Raw genomic sequence first — 24,235 nt, 5'->3', positions numbered from 1 at the left:
AGAATTGACTTTTAAAAGCTTTTTTACAAAAACAGAGCTTTTTGGAGACAGATTTACTTGCAGGCTTTAAAAGGAATGCACATAAAATAGAGTTTAAATAGATTTTTTTTATTATTTCTTGTGATTTTTCTTTATATTAGATTTCTTTTCTCAGTCAAGAGACAGCATTACAACCTAACAACCAAAACCAGGTTACATACACACAGGCACACTACACAACGTATCCCAGGCAGTCGTGTCCTTCACTCTGTTGACACACAGCAAATGTTTACACAGTGTCCTATGAGGAGGAGACGCCCTTTCCCTACTAACCTTGCTCACACCGACTGAACACATAACACACGAAAAGGGCAGATTTTGTTAGCTTTGAGTTTCGGACGAGGTTTCAGTCCTACAGCATAGGTGATGTAGAAAAATGTGGACCTTGTTTTTGCCTCTTCTCCAAGGTCCAGAGTGGCAGCTGGGCCCCAGTTAAGGCATTCAGCAGAGCCTGGTGATGGAGAGCTGCTTGATGGCCACGTGCCCGCTCTGCCCCAGGCTGGCAGTGGGCGCAGGGCGGCTGGGGATGGGAACATTCTCTGATGCATTTTAGGGAAGGCTTAAGGCAACCTTTTCCAACCTTTCTCTTGAGAGGAAACACCGGCTGTGAAACATGCCGGCTGTTCTGGTGCTCGTCCTTCCTGCTGCTACTGCTCTTGCTCTCCATGCATGGCTCAGTGAGGAACTGGGGTTTAGGCTGAGCTTTTCAAAGCTGCTAAAAGATTTAGCATCCAAAATGCTAAATGCTTTTTAGCTAAAAAAAAAAAAATAATCTAAATGTTTTTGGGAGTAATCATTCTGTTGAGCTTCTCTGAAAAGTCTTCACGGCAACTTTAAAAACAACACAGAAACACAGAAATATCAAAAACTGACTCCCCAGTCACCTCTTGCATAGGACTTGTAACTGCAGTTCAGTGATTTATTCAAGTTCTGTAATTGTGTTAAAAAAAGATGACAAACCATGAAAAAGGGTGAAGGCACATGTACACTCAGTCCAGCATAGGGATGGATAATGTGCAGGGATGAGTTTTACAAGCAGAATACTTGGGGTTGATACATACAGACAGAATATTGCAGTGCTCGGTGGCTCTGTACAAGAACAGTTCTGATACAAGAGAAAATTTTACTAGTTTACTGTTAGACCTTGTGCTGTCCCCTCATCCCTCGACTTCCTGAAGCATAAGGCTGAGGATAAGATTTCGGTGAGATTTGGGCACAGCTGCTCCCAGCTTCCCCAACAAGGAAACATGAGGTGAATGTGAAAGAGCAGAGGAATTTTGGGCTCCCTGTGCAACCCATTTTTATGTTACACTTAGAACTTACTGTGCTGTTTCCCCCTCCATTTGCAAGGAATAAAATCTTCCCCACGTACAGGTAATGAAATAGGATCAGAGTGGAAGGCAGAAGGATTTTCAGGTTTAACTGTAACAGAACCAAAGCTTTGCAGCAGCTTTCATGCTCTGGGACATGGGGTCACATACCTGTATCTCTGGGGCTGGGAAAGCAACCCCCTTGGCAGCCCAGGAGGCTCTGAATGACTGTACGGGAGACACGCCTGGGTGTCACCGCTCTGCACAGAAGAATTGAAAAGAGAATCACATGTAAGAGCCATCTTTGCTATTAAATGGAGCTGCTCATCCTCATCATCCTCATCCCTTTAAGGAAAGTTGTGGGTTTAGTTAATGACACAGACTCTTTTAAGAAGCAAAAAGAAAAGCTGGTGGAAGACACATCGATGGACGGCAGGGAAGGGGGAGACCTCCTGCCCAAGCTATGTCCGGCTGTCCAGAGCCCACGGCTGCTAAGTGCTCCCACCACTGGGGTCCTGGAGACAAGTGGAGGAGAAAGTGGCATCTCTGACAGGTTTGAGGACACCTCTCACCAAAGGAGGGACTTGCCAGCCAGGCAGAGCCTCTCCCACTGCTGCATTCAGCTTCTTCCTACAGCCACATTCAGGCGACCTGTGGCAGCCACTCCGATCATGAGAATGGGATGAGGATGGAGCCCGTGAGGATGATGGGAAATTACTGACTTTGTATTGAGCATATCTGAGAGAAACAGGCAGAAATAGAAAGCTCCACCCTAAAGAAGACAAACCCTAAAGGGATCAGCCCCAACTAAGGCCTCTTAATGCCCCCAGAAGGTCTGATAGGTGGGTCTGACCATGGCAGATCCCCGGGATGGAGAGGCTGCCAGTGCTGTGGATGTCTGTCCTCAGATTCCAGTCCCTGTGAGCAGCTGTGCTAAGGAGGTCACCAGACACAGTCCTGTGGTGGAGAAGGACTTGGTGGGAAGCTCTGAGAACTTGGGGACAATTGTGGGGTGCCTGCACATCCCTCCTGCCACCAGCATTTCTGAGTGCAGACAGCAAAGGAGCAGCAAACTTGAGGCATATCCAAGTCGCTTGTGGGAATGGTGGTGGCTGACAATCTCTGGTGGCTCGAGAGTCCCCGTGGCACCAGCTGGACACAGATGGATTCTCATTTTTACCTGGACACTCAGGGACCGTCACCATCCATTCCCAGGCCAGCGGGGCTCAGTGTTGCCTTCTGGCAGATGCTGAAAACCATCTTGCTTGGCTTGAGGTGACCTATCACTTCTTACTGTCCGTTTCCTAATTATTAGATGTGTAATCTCTGGCGACTCAATTGTTTTTCAATAAATTCACATGACATTTACTTTCCACTTTATGCAGGGCACTGGAATTTATACTGGTCCTCCACAGGAGTGACTGCAAAGCTGTGGGAGTCAAGCTTATAACCTCGCTGTAGGTTTTTTTCATATTTTTTTTTGTTCTGACTGGTATGATAAGACATCTAAGTGGGTATTTTTCTCCCCAATGGGGTTGGATGGAAGAGGAAAAGGTATCGGTATGATGTAAAATTATTGATTAGAAACATGCCTAAAGAGAGAAAATTCCCACAGCAGTCTTTGGGATGAGCCATGCATCTATGTTATCCATGATGAGAAAGAAACGCCGACTCCCATGAAAAGAATTGTTTTCCTCCCAGACGAAGCTTTTGCAGCAGAGGTTTTTGGAATGCAGATTTGTGAGTGCAGATTGCAGCACTCACACAGATGAGGAAGGCTTCTGCTGCTACTCCCTTAGCAGCCCCCCCCAGCCTTGTAGCACAAGCAACAGCCAAAATCCGGGGTGAGGACTTTGTTGTGGCTACCAGTGAGTGTCCTGCATGTGCCGTGGCCTCCAGCCTGGCCTTGACCGGTGCAGGAAGCACAGCTATGGGAAGGTGGGGGGCACGGGGGTGTCCTGACACATCTCAAGAGCCGGCACTTCTGCAGGAGGGCCACCCCTCCCACTCCTGTCCTGCTGGCTGGGGGAGCCTCGCCACACATCGGGTTCATCCATCACACAAGTACCAGGGCAGCCGGACCAAAACAACTCAGCTGAGATGCAAATCTTGCTTGGAGAAGATTCCTACACCATGGGGGCTTCAATGGTGGTGGAAAGATCCTTCCCACTGTAGAGGGTGTGCTGCCTCCACAAGCTCCAGCCAGCACTGACAGCACTGCCCTCCCAGCTGCCCGTCTGTGCCCATTCCACACTGCAATTCCAGAACAGGGCTGCAAAGCTGCTGCTGTGGCTGGACTCATCTCACCTGTCTGAACCCCAGCACTGCCATGCTGCCCAGAAAAGCTGGCATTTACTGAACAGAGATTTGCCCAGGCCTCTCCACCAGGAATTCTTCCTTTTTTTATGCTTTCAGTGCAAGAAATACAAAAATTTCTTCCCTCAAATCCACCTGTCACCTACATCACCATTTTTCCAGGTGATTGTTCCAATGGCTTCCCCCATCCTGGCTGTCTCCTGATCCCAGTGATGTCGTAGGAGTCAGGCCAGAACGTCCAGCTCTGATGCACTTCCCAAATCCTTGGAGGCTCAGTGCTGAAAATCTGTACCTGGTTGTTCACAGAAAAGTCCAAAAAGGGACAAGCCACATTCTAGCAACTATAAGGTGAATTCTCAGGAGATGAACAAACAAGAGGGGCTGCTGCCCAAGAATGGCCCCACCATGAGGGGCCACAGCTCCTTTTCCACACCGGAATGTCAGAGCACCAAACCCTGCAGCTCCTCCAACACAGCCTGGGCAGCCTCTCACCACCATGTTCTGCCACAGGCCCCATCCCTGCAACATCCCTCACAGACCAAACCAAACCCCACATCCTAGCAGAGAAGCCTGGAAAAAAGACATTTTTAAAGACCCCAGCAGATTGGTTTGTCCCTGAGTCCATGCTGTAGTTTCCCCCTACAAAAGTAAAGAAAAGAAAGCAAAATCATCCCAGTTGTCCCAGCAGGACCAGCCCAAGGGCTCCCTGTGAGCACCTTCCCATCAGGAGCACCACCCAACTCATCACAACACTGGGTGCAAAAAAAACCCCAACCAACAAACCCCTAAAAACCTCAACCCCACATACTGAACACCCACACCAGGCTGTGAAGTATCTACACATGCACACAGGTGCACACACCAAAGTTCTCAGTTTTTAAGCACCTTTCATTTGTTTTAAGGTTCGAGGAGACAAATAACCTCAATGAAAAGGAATTTTCTTGTTCTGGCAACAATGGGCAGGAGGTCTTACTGCTGGGCAAGAGCACAGGTTGAACACCCTTTTGCCACAGCACAGGGAGGGTGGGTCACACTAGGGGGTGACAGTCGCCTTGCAGGGGGTTGGCAGGTGAGTGTTAGGTGTTAATACACAACAAGTGTGCAAACAACAGAGGGGGGTTGCAGGAGCAGAGGTTTGCTGTGGTACATGCACTCTGCTAACCTGCTTGGACTCTGGTTTAACCTCTTCATGAAAACATTAATAATTTATTAATCCTTTATAAACATACTCTGGATATAAAGTGTGATAATAGTTCTGCTTCATGTCCTGTGCTTGCTGGGCACAGCATGAGGAAAGACACCTCAGACTGGCATGGAAAGAAGAAAGGAAAAGAACAGTTTGCATTCGTTTCTGAGAACCAGCATCACCTGTTGGAAATGGGTGCCTGGGGGCTGGGAGCTGGGGGCTGGGTGTCAGTCTCAGTGCCATGGCTGCCCCAAGCTCCCCAGGAACATGGCCAAGAGGTTCTGGTTCACAACAGATGAGCAGGACACAGAGGAGGATTTTGATGAGGGATTTCTCCTGGGGTACCATTGCCATGCAGACCAGTGGGCACAGGAAAGCCTGGTAGGTGAGACAGGGCAGGATCTGCCCTGAGCTCACTGCTGCCTGTTCCTTTGGGAGCTGTGGAGGGTAATGGGGTCGCAACCAGCCTCTGATTTCTGGAGTGCTCTGGAGGGACTGGCGGCGACTTGGATGTGCAGGAGGAGAATTTGCAGTGGAGAATGGGCTGGGGGGCAGGACACTGTGTGGCTTCTCCACTTCTTGATGTGTATTTGGGCTGGAGAGAAAATGATTCCTCCAATGGTTCTGCCTGGTGGCCACAGAGCAGATCATCCAGCAACATGGGAAGAGTGGGACAGGGAAGGCAGCACGTCATCGGACATCCGGGAACTCGGGCTCAGCCCCTGCTTGTCATCACAAGCACCTTTGCCAGAGTCCCTGCACATGCCATGCTCCTGGTTCACACCAGGCATCACTTCAGGGGGAAGAAAAGGCATTTAGTGTGAAGCCCAGGAAGCCAAAGGGGGTAAACGTTTCCCTCCAGTCAGTGTCTTCACCAAGAAGATACTAGAGGCGGGACAGGGCGATCTCCAGTGTGGTCTCAGGCTCAGCAAGGGACAGAGGTTGCCAGGAGGCCCAAGGAGTGTGGGACAATGCCAAGGGCAGGGGGTAACACTGACTTCCCCAGCTCTGTGCTTTTAAGAACACTACATCATTGGAGTGGAGGAGAAACGCTGCAGGTGAGCAGCAGCATCCGGCTCCTGCGGGCCAGGCTCCCCAACCCAGAGCCTGGACCAGTTTGTTTTTAATCTCTTTAAAAGAATTAAAAACTACCAGCTGTCTGAAGTTGGGCTCACCACAATTCCTTCAGCTGAGGTCCCCGGCTAATATTAAGGGATGTAACATGGTGAATGGAAGAAACTCCTGTGAAATCAGAATTTTTTGGGGGGTTGTAAGGGTTTATCTTTTTTCAGAGGGTAGGAATTCAGGCTGTGAGCTGGCCACAAGCCGGATACTTTCCCAGGGCAGAAGGTGCAAAACCTGTCCCTAAAGGGAGGGAGCTGGGGGCGATCAGCAAATTTCTGCTGGGTTTAGAGCCATCTCAGCTGGTGCTGGAGCCAGTGAAAAGTCTAGACCATGTTCTTCCAAAGGCAGAATGAATCTGTCACAGGGAGGAGAGGGACTTGCATTAAAAATCAACGTATTCTACAATGGGATTTGGCCCTTGATGGGAAAGGATGCAATTTTTAGCAGGGATCGGGAAAGAAGATGCTCCTGTTACAGCTCCTGTTACAGCAATCCTCTCACTCAGGCCTGCCCCATCCTGACCCTTTGCAGCCACTCCTAGACCCATCTTTGTCCTTACTTCGGCCTCTTCCCTCTGGCCTCTTCTTCAGCATCTCTTCACCACCACCATCGACATGCTTTTGCCACCTCAGGGAAGCTGTGCAGATCCCTGCCTCTGCTCCCCTCCCAGGGATTGCCACCAGGCAGCCGATGCTCCTTGGCTTAACAGTGCCTTTTCCAAGTATAAAGGTATGGAGGGAAATATATACACACACATATACAGGCGCATCTGTAGGGAAAGAGGTGTGGCTGGGGCAGGCGAGTGGCTCCAGGAGGAAGGGGTGGGGTCACCAGCCACGGTGATGCCACCACTGCCCTGGGCTGGCCACCCCTCCCAGCACAGTGGCCAAGGGCTCCGGCACGGCGCTGGGATGGTGCTTTGATTCCTGAGATTGCTTTTAAGGTTGATTTAAAAAAAACACCGTGACGCATCAGGAGCCACCTGGCTGACCCGGCCACAAAGGTTCCACGAGTGCTTCTCACCACGAGCCCCTTAAGGACCTGCAGTGGGGGTTTATCATGGTAACAACGTAACTAAGAAGTCAAGGAGGGAGGGGAGTATTTGCTGGTTGTGCAGGGCGGAAGCATTACTTAGTGTCATTGATGAGATATTCCTAAAAATCCCAGATCTCGTGGCTTTGTTTCTCTTTTCGCCTTTGCTCGGTGTCTCTGTGACATCCCAGCCTGGCTGTACGTGGAGTCATGATGCAGTGAGGAAAGGCACTGTTGTCACAGGCTTGTCAGGACAAACAGGCTTCGCCATGGATTTCGGGAACAGGTGATTTCCCAGGGAATACCGATTTCCTGTGTGAAGGCTGGCGAGGCTGTGAGGGTGGGGGGGTCAGCATGGCCCTCCATGCCGGCAGCTCCAGAGGTTGCTGGCCCAGCTGGCATCGAAGACGAGGGGTGAGGGGAGCAGTGAGGGCGGGTGGAGGAAGATGAGGAGTGTGGGCCAGGCTAGCGGGAGTGGGGGGCGTGGAGTGGAACCGCAGCCGGTGTCACCGGTGTCCGTGGGGGCCGGCACTCCCGGAGGCCGGTGTCAGGGGGTGAGGGCCCCCTCGGCGGGGCAGCGGCAGCACAGCCGTCCCGGCGAGGTCAGTAGTTGCAGTGGCGCTGGCAGGGCTGGTGCACAAAGGCCCCAGGGAGCTGCTTGGTGCGGCGGGGCGGGCGCTGCCGGGCGCGGTTCTGCCGCTGCAGTGCCTTCTGGCCCAGCCGGTGCCGCTCTGCCAGTTGCTTGGCCCGCTGCACCCTCTGCGCCTGCCCCACCTTGTCCAGGATGGCCGCCTTCACCGCCAGGGACCGGCCGTGGTGCACCATGTGCCGCTCCAGCCGCGGCTCCAGCACCTCCCTGCAGAGAGAGGGGCCGTCAGCGGCGCTGGCATTGCCCTCACCCTCCCCACCAAGAAGGGCACTGAGGGCACCAACCCCCTCCCCACACACTGTGCCCTGGAATGGGCCAGGCACCTCCTGCCTCAACAGCCTCCCGAGAGCAGGGATGCTCCAGCACAGGCAGGCTCTGGGACACCTGGACAAATCCAGACACCACCAGGAACGGGGTGTTCCCACAGCCCCCTACCGTAGCTAAGTCCCTTGAGCCTGGTCTGTCTCCATTTCACTGTGACCTCTTTTGTCCCCTGGCTAGTCTTGAGTTCCCTTTGGCCATTCTCTGCCCCCTCCATCACTGAAGAGCCTCTAAAGCTCTGGAGATCAAGCTGTGGCTCTCAGGGAGACTTTGGAAAGAGAAGTCCTGGAGGAATGGTGTCACTTAGTCAGGAGCAGTGTCCCCTAATCAGGAATGGTGTTCCCTAGCCAAGAACGGCATCCCCTAACTATGAATGATGTCCCCCAGCCAGGAACAGTGTCCCCTGACAGGAACAGTGTCCCCTGACAGGAATGGTGTCCCCTAGCCCAGGGTGAAGTTTACCCTGAATTCTTACTCCTCCCCTGTCCCAGTGAGGGGCTCTTGGGGGAGATGCTGGAGGGCTGGGACTGGGGGGCAGCAGGGACCCCATGGCATGGTGGGAGCCGGGGCTCAGCCAGCAGTGGCAGGGCTGAGCATGTGCACAGTTCAGGTTTTCCCTGCGCACTGGAGGCAGCCCTGGGGAAGGACAGAGCTCCAGGCTGTGGTCCCAGGAACGCGTGGGGAGGACTCCAGCCCACAGGCCTTAGGGAGCAGCAGGCAGCAGGGCCATTTGGGGCATTTCTGTTTATTTTCCTCCTGTGCTAAGCTATAGCTTGGGGCAAGAAGCTGGTGGGATACCCCTGTGCTGGGCCAGCATGGGGTCAGAAGCGGGATCGAGGGGGGCTTCAGCACCTTCCTGCCTGGGGGAGCCAGGGGTCTTCAGGGGACCACTGTGCCCAAAGGCCACCTGTTCTATTGGATTTGCTTTGCTTGGGCCATACCTATGGAAAACAACGATGTAAGCCCAGCCTGGCAACCCCCTAGACTGGTGATGTGGTGACAGGCGGTATCAGCACAGGTGGCATCAGCATGAGTGGCATCAGGCACACCAGAAGACCCTGCTTGGGGCAGGGGACACACCCCTCTCCTGCCACAGCCCGGTGCCAAGCTCACGGTCCTGCACCCATGGCCATCCAAACACGCTGCTGAGACCTCCTCAGCAGAGGATTTTGGGACACAGGGGCTGCCAGCCTTGCATGGCATCTGGCTAGATGTGCAGAGTACTCCCTTGAGACGGGGCACGGGGACACTGATGTCCCCCACCGCTCCACTCTGTCCATGGGACACGCTCTCGGGTGTACGAGGGGATTTGGGATGCCAGGGCTGACCCCGGTCCCTCAGCAGGTGCTGGGGCTGCCAGTCCCTCACAAACACCCTCAAAGTGCACTCACCCGGCAGCATCGTCCTCGGGGCCCTCCCCATCCACCTCGAGGGTGCTGGTGACGTAGACGGACATGCTGGGGTGCTCGATGAGCAGGTCCTCCATGGGGCTGCTCCCCACGCCGTCAGGGCCGGGCTCCTCTGCAGTAAAACAGGGGGGAGGGGTGACAAACCAACTCTCGTCCATCAAGCAGGGACCGGCCGGAGCCGGGGAAGCGGCTGGTGGCGGTGGCGGACCAGGGGGCGTCGGGCGGGGCCGCGCCGAGCGCCCGGTACCGCCAGCACCCCCTCGCCGGGCTGGGCCGGGGCGGGCACGGCTGCCTGGGGGCGGGGGTGCAGAGCCATGCGGGGCGAGCGGGGACACACACACATACCATGTACAGTGGGGAGGGGAGGGGGGAGAGAAAGGGGCATCGTTAGTGCAAGAGACACCCCACAGCCACCGCCAGAGACGGGCGCGGCCCCGCGGGGAGGGACACGTCGGCCGTGCCCCCCCCCAACCAGCACCCACCGCTGCCGAGGGCCCCGGCTTCAGCATGGAAAGGAGCCTGGTTAGGCAAGTTGAACCAAAAAGTGGGGGAACCAGCAGGGTTTACTGCAGCAACGGGGTTTTTTCCTTCTCAAAAGGAAGAAAGTTCGGGCAGCAAGAAACGCTGTTTTTGCCTTTTCGGATGGCACCTGAGCCGTGCCGTGCCGTGCCGCTCCAGAGGAACGCCAGCATGCCTGCGCCCACAAACACCACCCAGCACTTTGCAAACATGGAAACCAAGCACACACAGAGGGGTGTCCACACCTTTTCTCTGGAAGAAATCACAGGAATAAATTCTTCAGCAAAGGTTTTCGCTGTGCCTTCAACTTCAGTCCCTTAGAGGCCAAATTTTGGGTGCCTGATACGAGAGCTGCCCCCCCACCCCTCCAATGGCCAGCCTTCCATGCTTTCCCTTCGTCATCTCTACCTGGCAAAAGCACTTGGGCTGCTGCTTTCCTGGGCTGCTTGTGCTTGGAATTATTGGTGGTCTAATGGGAGGGGAGCCTGCACCTAAGGTTAGGTGAACCCATTCCCAGACTCATCAGGGGGATTTGAGGGAACTGGTGTCAGTGAAGGGGGAGGCAGTGCAATATCTATATGGATGCATGTGACCCTGTGACTGGGTGAGGGAGCATGAGGAATCAAAGGTGAATGTGTTCTTGCGTGGAGAAATGCATTGCATGAGCATGGTATTCCCAGCTCTGTGCATCTCCAGCTCCTCCCTTAGCTGATGCCCCAGCCCAGGGCTCAGGACAGGTCACAACTGGCCTTGCAAACATGAGAGTGTCTTTCTCCAGGTCAGTGGATATCAGGCTATTAATAGTTGTTGACATGATGGGTTGTAGATTATTTGTCTGCCTGGAGACAGCCATCAAGCCCAGCTGGAGCATCCCCAGTCCAGCAGCACTCCCACAACAGGGGTCTGTGGGCACAGGGGCAGGGGGCTCAGTGCAGCCTCTCCAGGGCTCCCTGTTCCCATCCTTAGCCAACCTGGGTTTTAATGTCACAAGCAATTTTTCAGGATCCTCAAATCCCTGGGGATATACTCCCAGCCATATCCTGGGAAATGCTCTTGGCTCCCTCCCTGGGTCCTGAGCAGAGCCAGGCTGGGCAAGGGGGTGAGAGGAGCATCGGAAATGCTCCTGGAAGATCTGGGTAACTTGGGTGCATTTTGGGGTAATGATCAGGCTGAGAGGGACCGAATTTGGAGGCTCCCTAAACTGCTGGGAGGGAGCCAGGCTGGGAACAGCTGCTGGCCACCACGGCTCCAAAGGGAAGGATGGGGCTGGAGCCTCCACATTTCACTTTTAAAGTGCTTCACATAACTCCAGCCTCAGAAATAGGGCTGAAAGAATCTGGTCCCTCACTGCTCAGGGATTGCTGTGGGAACAGAAGGCAATGGAATTAGCAGTGGGATCGTCGCAAGCAGACACGCTGCTGGAAGCCAGTGCTGCACCTGGAGCCCAGCCATGTCACTGGGAAAAAAATGGGACTGTTTTGTACCAGAGTCAACCCTTGGTCCCCTCGGAGCCAGCTGCAGTCTTGGACCCAGGGATCAGGGCACAGGCCAGTGTTTCTCTGGCTGGGGAAACTCCTGGCTCCTTCTGGCATGCTTTAGGCACACTGCAGCTGCTGCCAGCTGGCCCAGACTCCTGGCAGCTGCACACCCGCTGCTCCAGGGACGTCCTTGCAACCAGCCCCCTCCCATGTCACTGCTGTGACCCACTCCAGACAGTCAGCTGAGAGCCCAGAGGACAGGGAACCCTGCACAGCTGCCCATGCCCACACCACCCATCACCTCCACCAGCTCTCCATAGTGCTCCCTCCCACGAGGCACAGAGATCCCTGTCCCCCATCCCAGGCTTGTTCCTGCTCTGGTCCCCTCTCCAGGGGATATGGGGGAGAACTCTAATGAACAACTCCCATCACAAAAACAGGCATGGTGGGGACAGGCAGGGAACATCTGCTCAGAGGACTGCTGCCTGCAAGAGGGAGGGAGGACAAAACCCTCCTCCTAAACCCCCTTGGCTGGGGCACCACAGCTAACAGAGCACGGGCACCAGGAGCTCCTGCACAGGCAGGCGAGTTTGTCTATGGTCACTGCTGGATTTGGAATGAAAAGGTCATAAAAATATCATTGCAATTGGCTGAGTCACTAATGCCACAACAGAAACTCCAGGGTCTGCATGGAGCTGGAGAAGCTCCGCACAGGAGGAATTCATCTGGTTATGTCAAACAGGGCTCTGGATGGTTGTCACCATCCCTGGGAAGGGGGAGCCCTGTGGGTTCTCTAGGTACAGGGACCTGGTGCCAAACGTCCCTTGTGCTTGGCATGGGCACTGGGAATGAGTTGGGAAGATAACCCCTTTGGAACTGAGATTTGCTCCCCTCAGATGACCCAAACTTTGCCAGATCACTCGTGGCACATCCCCAGCTGGGACAGCCCTGCCACCTATCCTCTCATGGGGACAACCCTGGTGTCCCACCAGCTCCTGCTTTGCTTTCAGCAGAGGCAGAGCAGGGAGCAGCTGAGCCTGGCTCCTCCTGGAAAAGTGCTGGCCAGGGCACAGCTCAGCTGCAGCCGGTGGGCAGAGCCTGCAAGGGCTGCGTTCTCCAACCCACCGAGCCCTGGCGGGCAGGATCGCATCAAAACTCTGGATAATCTCCCTGGTTGGTGTCATGCCAGGGTCCCATCCTGGCACAGAGACACCTGGAGGATCCTGAGCAGCTGCAGCCCCAGCCAGGGATGCTGACACTGCTCCCACACTGGTGGAAAGTCATGAATCATCACTGGGAAAAAGGAGGAGCAGGTGCGGGGCACCAGGGGCTGCTGCGGTGACCACAGGGCTGGGCACCATGGACAGGGCAAGGGGACCAGGGGAGAAAGGATGAAGGGCAGAGCTGATCCCATGTGGTGTGAGCTCATCTGCTGACATCTCAAGGGGTTTGCCCTGCTCTGCAAAGACAAAGTTCAACAGAGGCTGTGGGAAGCCAGTCCTGCTGCTTTCCTCACCTGCAAGATCAATTACGAGCCAGCCATCCTCCTCCTCTTCCTCCTCGACAAAGGGTTTGGGCTCCTCTAGGCCCTCTGGCGCATTGCTGTCACTGAAGAAGAGGCTGGTGAGACGCTGAAACATGGTGGGGAGTGGTCCAGTGGGATGGACAGTGAGTTAGAGCTTCTGCTGGGCACCAGATTCCAGGCACAGAAATGGGAGTGATGTGCAGGGAGGGGAAAAACAGCCCTCGAGGTCTTGTTGGTGGCGGAGCCGCTTTGCTGCCAGAGGAATCAAAGTTAAGTGGTGTGTAGTGCAATTGTGAGATTCTTCACTTGGCTTCAGTGCAAAGGCCTGTAAAAGGAGAGAAAAAGGAATAATGGATTAGAACTGGCTGGCAATATGGCCCTCCTGTATCCCAGGAGCTTGGACGGGCCTGAGGGGACGGCAAAAAGGAGGCTCTGGCACTGATCTGTGCCATGGGCTGTCCCAGATGGTGGCACCTTCAAGGGCATCAGGCACAGTGTCTGAAAGTAGCAGTGAAGGGCTGGGTGCCTGTGCTCTGGAGCCTCCACCAGCATCGAGCCCCATATCGTGTCCCCTTCCTCACGGGCGGGGTCTCCCAGGGGATCCACCAGAGCTGGCAGGGACAGAGCCAAACACTGTCCCCAAGTCAGGTGAACATGCCGAGGCCCTCACAGCAGGCAGGGTGAGGACAGCGTTATCACAGAATCACAGAATGGCTTGGATTGGAAGGGACCTTAAAGACCATCCTGTTCCAAACCCCTTTGTTATGGGCAGGGACATCTTCCACTAGACCAGGTTGCTCCAAGCCCTGTCCAACCTGACCTTGAACACTTCCAGGGATGGGGCAGCCACAGATTCTCTGGGCAACCCTTGGCAGGGCCTCACGACCGTCACAGGGAAGAATTTCTTCCCAGTATCCCACCTAATCCTGCCCCCTGTCAGTTGGAAGCCATTGCCCCTTGCCCAAAGTCCTTCTCCAACTCTGTTGGAGCCCCTTCAGGCACTGGAAGGAGCTCCAAGGTCTCCCTGGAGTCTTCTCTTCTCTGGGTGAACACCCCCAGCTCTGTCAGCCTGGCTCCAGAGCAGAGGAGCTCCAGCCCTCAGAGCATCTCCATGGCCTCCTCCAGACTTGCTCCAATAGCCCCACATCCTTCTAGCACACCAGAGCTGGAGGCAGCACTGCAGGTGGGGTCTCACCTGAGCAGAGCAGAGGGGCAGAATCCCCCTCTCACCTGCTGCCCACACTGTGGGATGAGCCCAGGATGCTGTTGGCACTCTGGGTTGCCAGCACACACTGTTGGCTCATGTCCAGCCTGTCATCCCAGCCCCTGGTGAGTCTCTGCCCCATCTATGCTCATCGTTGTTTTACCCCTGGGGAAGCACATCTCCCTTGGTGGGGGCAGAGGTCACCACTCACTAACTTCATTAATGACTGCCAAGCTTCTGGCAAGGCACAGGGACAGCAGCCACAAGGTGCAGACTGTTATTTGTGTGGACAAAATACCTTTTGGTCCAGAGACATTAAAGGGCATTAAAATGCCATCAGGAGCTCCATGAAGGGAGAGGAGCGAGTGGGGTGCTGCCATGCTTGGCACACTGACATGGGTGCATTCAGAGGGTAAATCCCCAGTTCATGGCTCTGTTGACCAAGGGGCCATGGAGCCTGTGAGTGTTCCTCCACCCTGGTGAAGCCCTACCTGCTCTAAGCAGTGTGGAAAAGGAAGGGTGCAGGGAGGCACAATGTGTCCATACACATTCCAGTCCTCCAGCAGCTCAAGTTTTAGCTCAGACCTGGCTTCTCCAGCCTCAGCATCCTGGGAAGGTGGCTGGCCTGGGCACTCTCTGAAGTTCTGGGGCTCAGGCATCATTCATCGCTGTGGGATGGCTGTGCCTTTTGCTGTCTCTCAGGTGGCTTGGTAGGTACAACATCTGCTCCACAAGGCAGAAAATGAGAAATCAAGGGAGCCTTACCCCTGGATGGGATCCCCTGGGCATCATGGGCTCTCTGACACCCCCAGGTGCAGAAGGGAGTGGTGGAGCAGCCCTGAAGCACACAGCTCTCCCTCCCCGGCATGGCCAGGGCAGCAGTATGACACTACCCTTGAGCACCTTGCAAGCCCCAGGTGACTCGGTTGCCCCAGAGGCACAGGGCAGACCATGGGCTACAGCTGTACCCAGCTCCAGATCCCAGTGCTCAGGGGTCCGGCCCAGTTTCCCAGTCCCTCTGGGATGGCTTGGCTGAGGCTCATGGAGTGTCTCACCAGGATGAATCAGAGGTCAGGGAGGACTCCCTACTCTGTGTCCTTAGAGGGTCCCTGGCTTCCCCTGAAGGCACTGAACAGGGAGGTTTTGGGCACTGAGACATGACAAGAGTTGTTTCTCTGACTGCAGCCTGAGCCCTCACCTCCCAGCCCCCATCACAGCCACGACTGTGGCAAGGCCTCAGCTATTCTGTTATCCTCCAATGCTCACAACTGAGTTATCCAGACACTCCCTTTACCACCACATCATTAAAGCATAATAGTATAAGTTAGGGAAACAACGGGAAGAGGGGCTGACACCCAGCTGGGCACTGAGCGAACCTGGTTCATTGGGCTCCCTCGTGTGCTCCACACTGAGGGAATGGGATTCCCCTCCCACAGGATGTCCATGTGCACCCATCCTCCTCTGGGTCAGGCTGGCAAAGGGCACCAGGGTTGGCCCTGAGGGCTGTGGCACACAGCCACAGCTTCATCACATGTCAGCTCTGTCTAGAAACCTGGCATCTGCCTGAGCACTTGCCTATTCAGTAAATAGCTTTTAATATTATATTAATGTTATTTATTTAAGAAGTTTATTAAATATCAAAGAGTGGCAGAAACCCCACAGTTCCCAGGTACCCGCTGGTGATGTCTCGGGGTCTCCTGCTGTTTTCTCCTCCCCAGCTCCCCAGGCAGGAGGGAACAGGGCATCTTGTGGCAGGCACAGAGGCCATGGGGGGCTCCAGTCCCCCAAGGCTCTGGCCCAGTGTGAGGTCAGGAGAGGGTTCCTATGCTTACTGAGCTGGGGCATTCCAAGGCTGGCAGAACTGCCGAGCCAAAGCTGACCCAGTGTCATGAGGCAGGTCCTCAGGGTGACACACTGGGGCTGGGGACAGCGGGGTCCCTTGTGCTGTACCCCAAGCCCTCCATGCTGGGAGGACACTGTCAATGCTCTTGGCCTGCCTCATGCAATTTTCAGTCTCTCCCCCTGCCTAGGTGTGGATGTCACCCAACAGCAGAGCTGGGGACAAGAGCTGGCACATGGTGACAGGGGAGGGCAGCAGCCCCAGTTTGGCTTTCAGGGAAAGGTCACCCAGAAAAGCACCCAAGCAGCTACCATAGGCCAGGGGTTGAGCCAGGCAAGGATTCTCCCTGTTGCCTCAGCAAAGCCAGTCTGGCATGTCTTGCTGCCAGGCTTGGCACCACCAGAGTGCTCCCTTCGCTCTGTGGGCTTGGCACATCCTCCAGCAAGCTCAAAGCCAAATGACCAATGACACAGTCAAAATCTTTTAGTTTTCTTTCATTAAAACATGACAACAGTTTTAACTGGACAGTAAAAAGGCTGTTCCCTCTTTGCCCCCTCAGGAACACCTTAGAGCATTTGCTGCTTAAAGACTGGTCCCCAAAAAATCAGAGGGTGCAGGCAATGGGCCAGTCAGGGGCTAAGGTGTCTGGACTTCCCAAGTACCCACCCCAACCCAGAGGTAACCTGCCTTTTCCGAAGACACAGCAGACACTATTATTTTCAATTGTCCTCTCTCACAAATTTAACTTCATTTTCCTTCTCTCAATAATTAAAGAGCCTGGGACCACGCTCCCATCACTCACAGTCAGCGCTGTGATAAGGGGTCAGCAGGGGCTGTCCTGCTCTAGAGGAATCCCACAGCACTACAGAGGGTTAGGCAAAGGGCAGGGGGCTGCAGGCAGAGCACAGGGGCTCATGGGCAGCTGTGACAGCTCTGGGGGAAGCAGGAAAGAGTTAAAAACTGCCCCAAGAGCAAAACTTGATCATTTTAAAGGATCATTCCCCAAAGAATTCAAGTAAGCCACCAGCTATCACCCTACCTGAGCCAGGGAGCGTGGGGTGGCCTTGAACCCCTCACTGGTGCCAAGGGGGTCCATGCTGTACTGTGGAGCATGGGTGGGCTACAGTGGCAGAGTCAGCCCCATGGTGGTGCCCAGGGAGCTGTGGAGGGCTCCTGACAGAGCCGTCAAGATCAAACCTGCAGGGTGGAGGCAGGAGTGAGATCCTGGCAGGCAAGGGCCAAAATGAGAGTTAATCCTCCCCCTCACTTTATCCTGTCTGCTCTGAAAAACTTAGGTGAAAGAGGCAGGATGAGGTTCTGATCTCAGAAACTCTCAGCAAGTTTGTGGATGACACCAAACTGTGTGGTAAAGTTGATTGAGCAGAAGGAAGGGATGAGGCATCCTGAGGGACCTGGGCAGGCAGAAGGAGCAAGCTCATGTGAACCTCATGCAGTTCAACCAGGCCAAGTGCAAGGTCCTGTATCTGGGTCAGGGCAACCCCCAGCATCAGCACAGGCTGAGGGCGGGGTGGGTTGAGAGCAGCCCCAGGGAGAGGGACTTGGGGATCCTGGTGGGTGACAAATCGGATGTGACTTGGCCATATGTGCTGGTACCCAGAAACCAGTCCTGGGCTCACCCCACACTGTGGGCACCAGGTGAGAGGGGGATTCTGCCCCTCTGCTCTGCTCAGGTGAGACCCCACCTGTAGTGCTGCCTCCAGCTCTGGGGGCCCAGCACAGGAATGAGATGGAGCTGCTGAAGAGAGTCCAGGGAGATGCTCTGAGGGCTGGAGCCCCTCTGCTCTGGAGCCAGGCTGACAGAGCTAGGGGTGTTCACCTGGAGAAAAAAACACTCCAGAGAGACCTTAGAGCCCCTTCCAGTGCCTAAAAGGGCTCCAAGAGGGCTGGAGAGGGACTTGGGACAAGGGATGGAAGGACAAGGGGGAATGACTTCCAACTGACAGGGGACAGGGTTAGGTGGGATATTGGGAAGAAATTCTTCCCTGTGACGGTCGTGAGGCCCAGGTTCAGGTTGCCCAGAGAAGCTGTGGCTGCCCCATCCCTGGAAGTGTTCAAGGCCAGGTTGGATGGGGCTTGGAGCAACCTGGTCTAGTGGAAGGTGTCCCTGCCCATTGGCAGGGAGATAGGAACAGGATGGTCTTTAAGGTCCCTTCCAACTGAAACCATTCTGTGAGTCTGCGCTCTCCCAGCCACCCGAGAAGGGAGTAGCTTCTGGCCAATGTGATCAGGGCATCATCCTTCAGCTGCTCCAGACCCTCTCTGCAAGCCACCAAGAACATCAGCTTATCATGGAGCGCTGTGACTTCTTCAGCCTTTCACAAGGTAAAAGACTTCTTGGCCAGCTGCTACCCAGACAATGAGATTGCCATATGCCATCTCAGTCTCAGCAGGTTCCACCAGGTACTTCTCTGGCTGGGACAGCCCACAGCCATTAGCAGATCAAGCTCTGAAGTTTCTCCAGGTATTTGGAAAGCCTCTGCTTTTCCTGTGGGAAATGTTTGCCCCATTTACACCAGGGGAACTGGGGCCAGCAGCCTCACAGGAACTGCAGCACAGGAGGGACCCATATGTGTCCCTGCCAGGGGATTTAAGTCACTGCTGTGCCTTGTCACCAGGCACAGGTGGTGCCCACATAAGCAGTTTGGACCAGGAGGTGGTTTTTCTGCCTGGAGAAGGTGTGTCCCAGGTGTCCTTCCACGTGGGACACAAGGGGACTGCCCATGCACCACATCCTTGGGGCTGAGCTGCTCCAGAAACCACACACCCACCTCCTGTCCCCTGCCTCCTGCCAGAGCCACCACCACAGGACAGCTGCCATCCTTCCTAGGCTTCCACAAACTTCCTTACTTGGCATGACAACTCCATCCCATCCACTGCCAGCATGAGGGGACAGCCCACAGGTGACACTCACTTGGGGACAGATGAGTTTCTAAATGAATGTTTATCAGAATCCTGAAGTCCATCAGAATCCTGAAGTCCATCAGAATCCTGAAGTCCATCAGAATTCCACAAAGTCCAACAGCTTTTACAATGAGCCAGAAAGTATTAAATATTAAAAGTTAAAGTAGGAGTAAGGAAACCACAATGCATCACGTTATTCTTTCCCCTTCAGAAACCTCAACACGGTAATTAGTTTTCTGAGTCACCATTGCTGCAAATAACTCCAGGAGCTAAGAATAGGCAACGGGAGCAGCAGTAAAGCCCCGGGATACGCCCGGAGCTTGCCAGGGTGGGAGCTGCAGCATCGCAGGACTGGCAGCTCTTAAAAGTCACAGTCTGCAAGAACAACAGCAACTCCCCTTGGAAATGGCAACAGGTTCCCTGAAACTTTCCATAAATACTTGGCGGCGGGAGGGATGCTGCTGCCAGGCGGCAGGAGCGGTCCTTCCTTGGCAGAGCTAAGAATACCCCACGCAGTCATCCCGGCAGGCGGTGGAGGTATAAATCAGGTGCCTTCCTCCAACCCACTTGGGAAATGGGATTTTCAACTCATTTTACCTAAATTAGACGAGCATTTCACAAGCTCTCTGTGCTGGATGTATCAAAGTCCTAAACCTGGCACAGAAACACAGAACAAAGAAAGGAGTGCAGCACCTGGACAGCTTAGGGGGGCTCTGCTCATCACCGCCAAAAATGACTGGTGCATCATCCCTGTACTGTCCTCTATCCATCCCTATCAAGAAAGGAACCAGAGTGGACAAGGGCCTGCCTGGGACAGTTTGGCAGGGCTGGATTAATTGTGGGACACTGGTCCCACAACAATTGTGCTGCAGCTCCAACTGATCCCCTTGCTTTGCCAGCAGCCTCATTAAGGGGGTTCCCCTGGGGGGAGCCCTGGGCACAGGGGCAGAGCTGCACCCCAAGGCTGCTGCCAGCATGGACAAACCAGAGGTTGATTCACAGCTAGAGCCTCTTCTGCAGCAGATCAGGGGAGTGGAGAGGTGAGAAAGCAGAGAGCAGTTAGAAAAATCCCAAAAAACCCTCTTAATCATGAGACTCTTCTTAATAATGGCAGACCAAGTCAGCACCTGAAAGGGCTTTCCTAAGCCAGTCCAGGAGCTCAGTGGGGACTGGAGTCCCCACATGCTCCTCCAGATCCCCCTTGAAGGAGGGGGACCCTGCACAACTGGGAGAATATGTTTTTCCTGGAGCTGGTGTCCCCATTTGCATCAGCTGATGCAAATGCATCAGTGTGATGTCATCACACACAGTCCTGGAAAATCTGTCAGTGTTCAGCAGGATCTGAGCAACCAGGAAATTTTAGATTTGCCATGAGCTGTCCTACGAAACTTTAGAAGTTTCCTCTCTAGGATGCACAAGGTGAAGCATCCCGAGGAGCACCAGGAGGGGAGCAGCCCAACGTTACACCCTCATAAATCACAGAGGCTGAACTACCTGGCACACTGGACTTTGACACCACAGAAGCCCCAAGCTCCCCACCATTTACCCCAAGCCCACTTGGGCCCCCCCTTGCTGGAGCAGGGCTCACTGTGCCATCAGCATTAAAAACCTCATAGATACATCTTCACATTGCAGGTTTTTCCAGTCTTGCTACAACCAGGTGCTATCGGTTTATTATCCAGGGGAAAAACTTTCATTATGCTTTTCCCTTTGTGTTCAGGCAGATAAGCACCAGTTTCATGCAACAGGTTCCTAACGGTGACAGTGAGCAACAGCAGACAGCTTTTGTCTTTTTTTGTTGTGTGTTCGTTTGGGGGTTTTTTTGGGGGGAGGACAAAAAATAAAAGGAGAGGAAAGATTTATTTTAGAGTAAAAAAAATTAGTTCTTGGCACTTTGTAGACTAAACCCAGTGGGAAAGCAGGTCCAGCACAGTCCTGTACCAGAGCCCAACACCTGCTTTTGGGAGGGTTTCTGGGATGGTTTCCTATCCCAGCAAAACCTTGGCCAAATGAGTGACAGCACTTGGCACCTGCCCAGTTCAGCCCTCGCTGGTGCAGCTTCAGCACTGCGTGTTGCTGGGCCCAAGAGAGACACTTAAAACCAGTATTTTGGGATTCCAGGGTGCCAGTGCCTTTGCTCAGGCACTCTGGGAAGGGCTGTAGCTCCACTGTACTCAAGACATATGTATGAAAGAATTAAAAAAGCAATAATGTACTTTTTAACACATTTCTACAGTTACACTCCACAGAATCCAAGCTTTAACACAGTGAGCCCCCTTGGATGGAAACAGTAGTTCCCAGGCCAGGCTCAGCTGAGCTGAGGCGAGAGCCATTAAACCCAGAGGAAAGTTGCCTCTTTAGGATTTATGTCATTTTTTAGCTGTCCCAAAGCAGGTGCTCTTAGGGCAGCAATAACAGAAGGATGTGGTACCTGATGGTCTCCTGGGCTCAGCATCCTGAGATGTGGTGGAGCTGCCCCACAGCACAGATGTCAGCATGGCACTGCCAGCACCCTTCCCCTGCCACGCGTGGTCCCTTCCCAGGAATCACAATTAAACTCAATAAAAATATGAAAGCACACATATGAATCTCATTAAAACCAGTGGGATTTATGAAGGAAAGCAAGATCTAAAGATGGAGGGATTCCAAAGCACCAAGGATTTGCTGGAAATCAGTAAAATAGATAATACATTTCTGTATTCTAGATTTGCATATATTTACATTCTTTACATGTATTTATTTTATATAGTATATTATATACACTATATTTTATAGTGTATAATATATACTATATAGTACAGTAAGGTGTCCCTGCCCATGGCAGAGGGTTAGAACGTGATGATCCTTAAGGTCCTTCCCAACCCAAAACGATTCTGTATATTTTATATGTTTACATATATTTATATTACATTTATAATTATACATTCACATTCTTTTTCCAAAAAGCCAAACAGCCTCTAAACAACACGGGGGGGGAAACACCCATGTTTCCTGCTGGGAAAGAGCCACAGCTGCGACTGGCACGGGAAGGACACGCGGGGCCACCCACGCGTGGCCACTGCGGGTACCTCCCACGTGCCCCCATGTCCCCCCCGGGCCCGGCGGGGTCACCGCGGGACAGGGGGGACAGTTATGACGTCTCAATGTCATATGCAAATGAGGCAACGTCACTGCAGCGCAGCCAATGGGAGCGCGGAACGGCCGCGAGTCTTAATCCGGTGATGAAGAAACAAACAACAGGCGGGGGGGGGACGCGGCGCCGGGGGGTCCCGGGGACACCCGCCCTCTGGGTGCCCCCTGCCCGCACGGGCAGAGAGCCCGCTGAGCCCCAACCCCGCGGCCCGACCCCCGTCCTGCGGGACTCACCGGTGGTGGCGGTGTCGGGGCGGCAGGAGGCGTTGAGGTAGAGCCGGTGCCGTGCGCTGGCGGTGGCGGTGCTGTTCGGTGCCGGTGCCGGTGCCGGTGCCGGTGCCGGTGCCGGTGGGTGCCGAGCAGACCCCCCCGGTTGTGCCGCGCACCCGCCGCTCCCCCGCACAAATCGGGACCTTCCCACAGCTGAGCGTGACGTCACAAAGCGGCCCCGCCCCCTCGCGCCCGCAGCCAATGGGGGGGCGGCGCCGGAGGGCGGGGCCGGCGGGACAGGGGGAGCGGGCCGGGGGGACACGGGGGACACGGGCGGGCAGCTCGGGCGCCTCCGAGCCACGGGGCCCAGAGTGGGGCACAGCCCGCGGGAAGGGGGCGGCAAGGGGCTGGGGACCCCCGGCGTGCGGGGGGAGAGGGGAAGGGCTGGGGCCCCCGGGGCCGCTGGCGGGGAGAGGGGCTCGGGGAGCGTGGGCAGGGAGGACATGGACGAAAAATAAGAGCTGAAGCCATAAGAGCCCCGATGGCGCCCAGCCCCGCCCGCAGCGCCCCGAGGACGCGCGTGTGGAGGACTGGAAGGGTGCGGGGGATGTGCTGACCCTGCCGAAGGGACGGGACGGAGTCTCGAGGCTTCTCGGACACCCTCTTCCCTTCTCCTGCTGCCCTGAGGGAGCCTCATACAAAGAGAAACTTTGGTGGGACACAAATGAGGGGGTTGAGGGTGAGTGAGGGGCTGAACCCCCTGGGTGGGGTACACGGTCATTACCCCACCTGCGAGAAGAGCAGAGGTTGGGGGGACCTGCAGACGAGGAACATCCCAGGGGTGTCACAGCCCCCCAGGATGCTCAGCAGCACCAGGCTTGCCTTCGTCCTCAGCACAAGGACCAAGGGTTTGGTTTGACTCTGTGCCAGGTTTGTCACATGGCAGGAAATTGTCCATATAAAGATAGAACATTTATTAAAACAGTCATTAATGGAGCAGTTTGGGTGTCTGAGTCATGCATGGAACAGTTAGGACTCATCTGGCATCACAGGTGAGAATTCCCCATTGCAAATTCACAAGAGGCAGAATTTAATTGTGTCTTATTCAACCCGAGGTCACAAATTAAATAACATTTAGTCTCCTGTAATTGAAGGATCTTGCGGAAGAGTGTAAACCATTTCGGGAGGAGAGCTGCCACCCCGTAGAGCTCCTACCCCACCTTGCAGGGAGGAGAGCAGAAGCCCATGATGCTTGAAACAGTCCTAAGCAGAAAATTTGGGATGTCCGTGGAGGGCATTTTGAGCTGGCCACGGCAGTTTCAGTTAATGGAGGTGCCCAGCACCATTGGGCACGGGGGGGGGAGGATCTACAGGAGACACCCAGAAGTCACAGCATAACCACACTTGACCCCCAATCTGGTCCCTGCCTGAAGCCAACAGCTCCTGCTGCCCACGGGGTTTTATTTTGCTGCTTTTACTACATGGCTTACAACATGGCTCCTGCTGGCTGCAGTGGGAGTGTAGAAATTAACCTTTAATCCCGATGCTGGAGAGGAGTGGATACAAATAAATGCAGCAGAATGAATCTTGTTAGGGTGAAACATGTCCCAGGGTAAATTGCCCCCATTTGTGCTGGTGTATGCCTTAAAGGGCTGGTTTAATGGGATGGCCCTCTCTTCCTTTCCACTGGTGTGGGAAGCACTTCGGTCTCTGCTGCACCCTGCCCTGGGCTTTTACTGCAAAAAAGGAGTGGCAGCCCCCTCCCAGGCAGCGTGCAGCCCCAGTGATTTATTGCTGGGGGAAGAAGCTGCACACACAATACAGCAGAGGAGTGAACTTCTCACCATCCTGGGACCACCAGCACAGGCTGCCAGTCCCTGCAGGGCCCGGCCGGGGGGCTGCGGTCGGGGAGCTTCAGTGCTGGGTGGCAGCTGTACTGAGGCCGTGGAAATTACTTTAATCTTGCCAGTGCAGGGCACAGTGGGCAGGAAGCTGTGGTGGCCCAGCCCTCACGTGCC

At 54.6% G+C, this 24,235-nt stretch overlaps 1 protein-coding gene across 4 annotated transcripts; it reads right to left on the bottom strand.

Moving 5' to 3' along the window:
- Positions 1-87: 87 nt before the first annotated feature.
- Positions 88-22,430, bottom strand: TP53INP2 (tumor protein p53 inducible nuclear protein 2). 4 transcript variants are annotated; one of them, XM_027664021.1, is made up of 5 exons: positions 22,242-22,430; positions 16,993-17,150; positions 12,901-13,234; positions 9,370-9,679; positions 88-7,864 (listed from the first exon to the last, which is right to left on the bottom strand). In XM_027664021.1, exons 3-5 carry the CDS (start codon positions 13,022-13,024, stop codon positions 7,612-7,614), a joined length of 687 nt encoding a protein of 228 aa, XP_027519822.1. In that variant the 5' UTR covers positions 13,025-13,234; positions 16,993-17,150; positions 22,242-22,430; the 3' UTR covers positions 88-7,611. The 4 variants fall into 4 exon arrangements, with proteins under 4 accessions (XP_027519822.1, XP_027519821.1, XP_027519823.1 ...); XM_027664020.1 differs by lacking the exon at positions 16,993-17,150; XM_027664022.1 differs by lacking the exon at positions 16,993-17,150 and having other exon boundaries at positions 9,370-9,499.
- Positions 22,431-24,235: the final 1,805 nt, after the last annotated feature.

Source organism: Corapipo altera, unplaced genomic scaffold, assembly GCF_003945725.1.
Source record: "Corapipo altera isolate COAL_440 unplaced genomic scaffold, ASM394572v1 110, whole genome shotgun sequence".
NCBI classification, from domain to species: domain Eukaryota; kingdom Metazoa; phylum Chordata; class Aves; order Passeriformes; family Pipridae; genus Corapipo; species Corapipo altera.
Note: the sequence above shows the minus strand (reverse complement) of the source record. Positions and strands in the feature narration are given on the sequence as shown.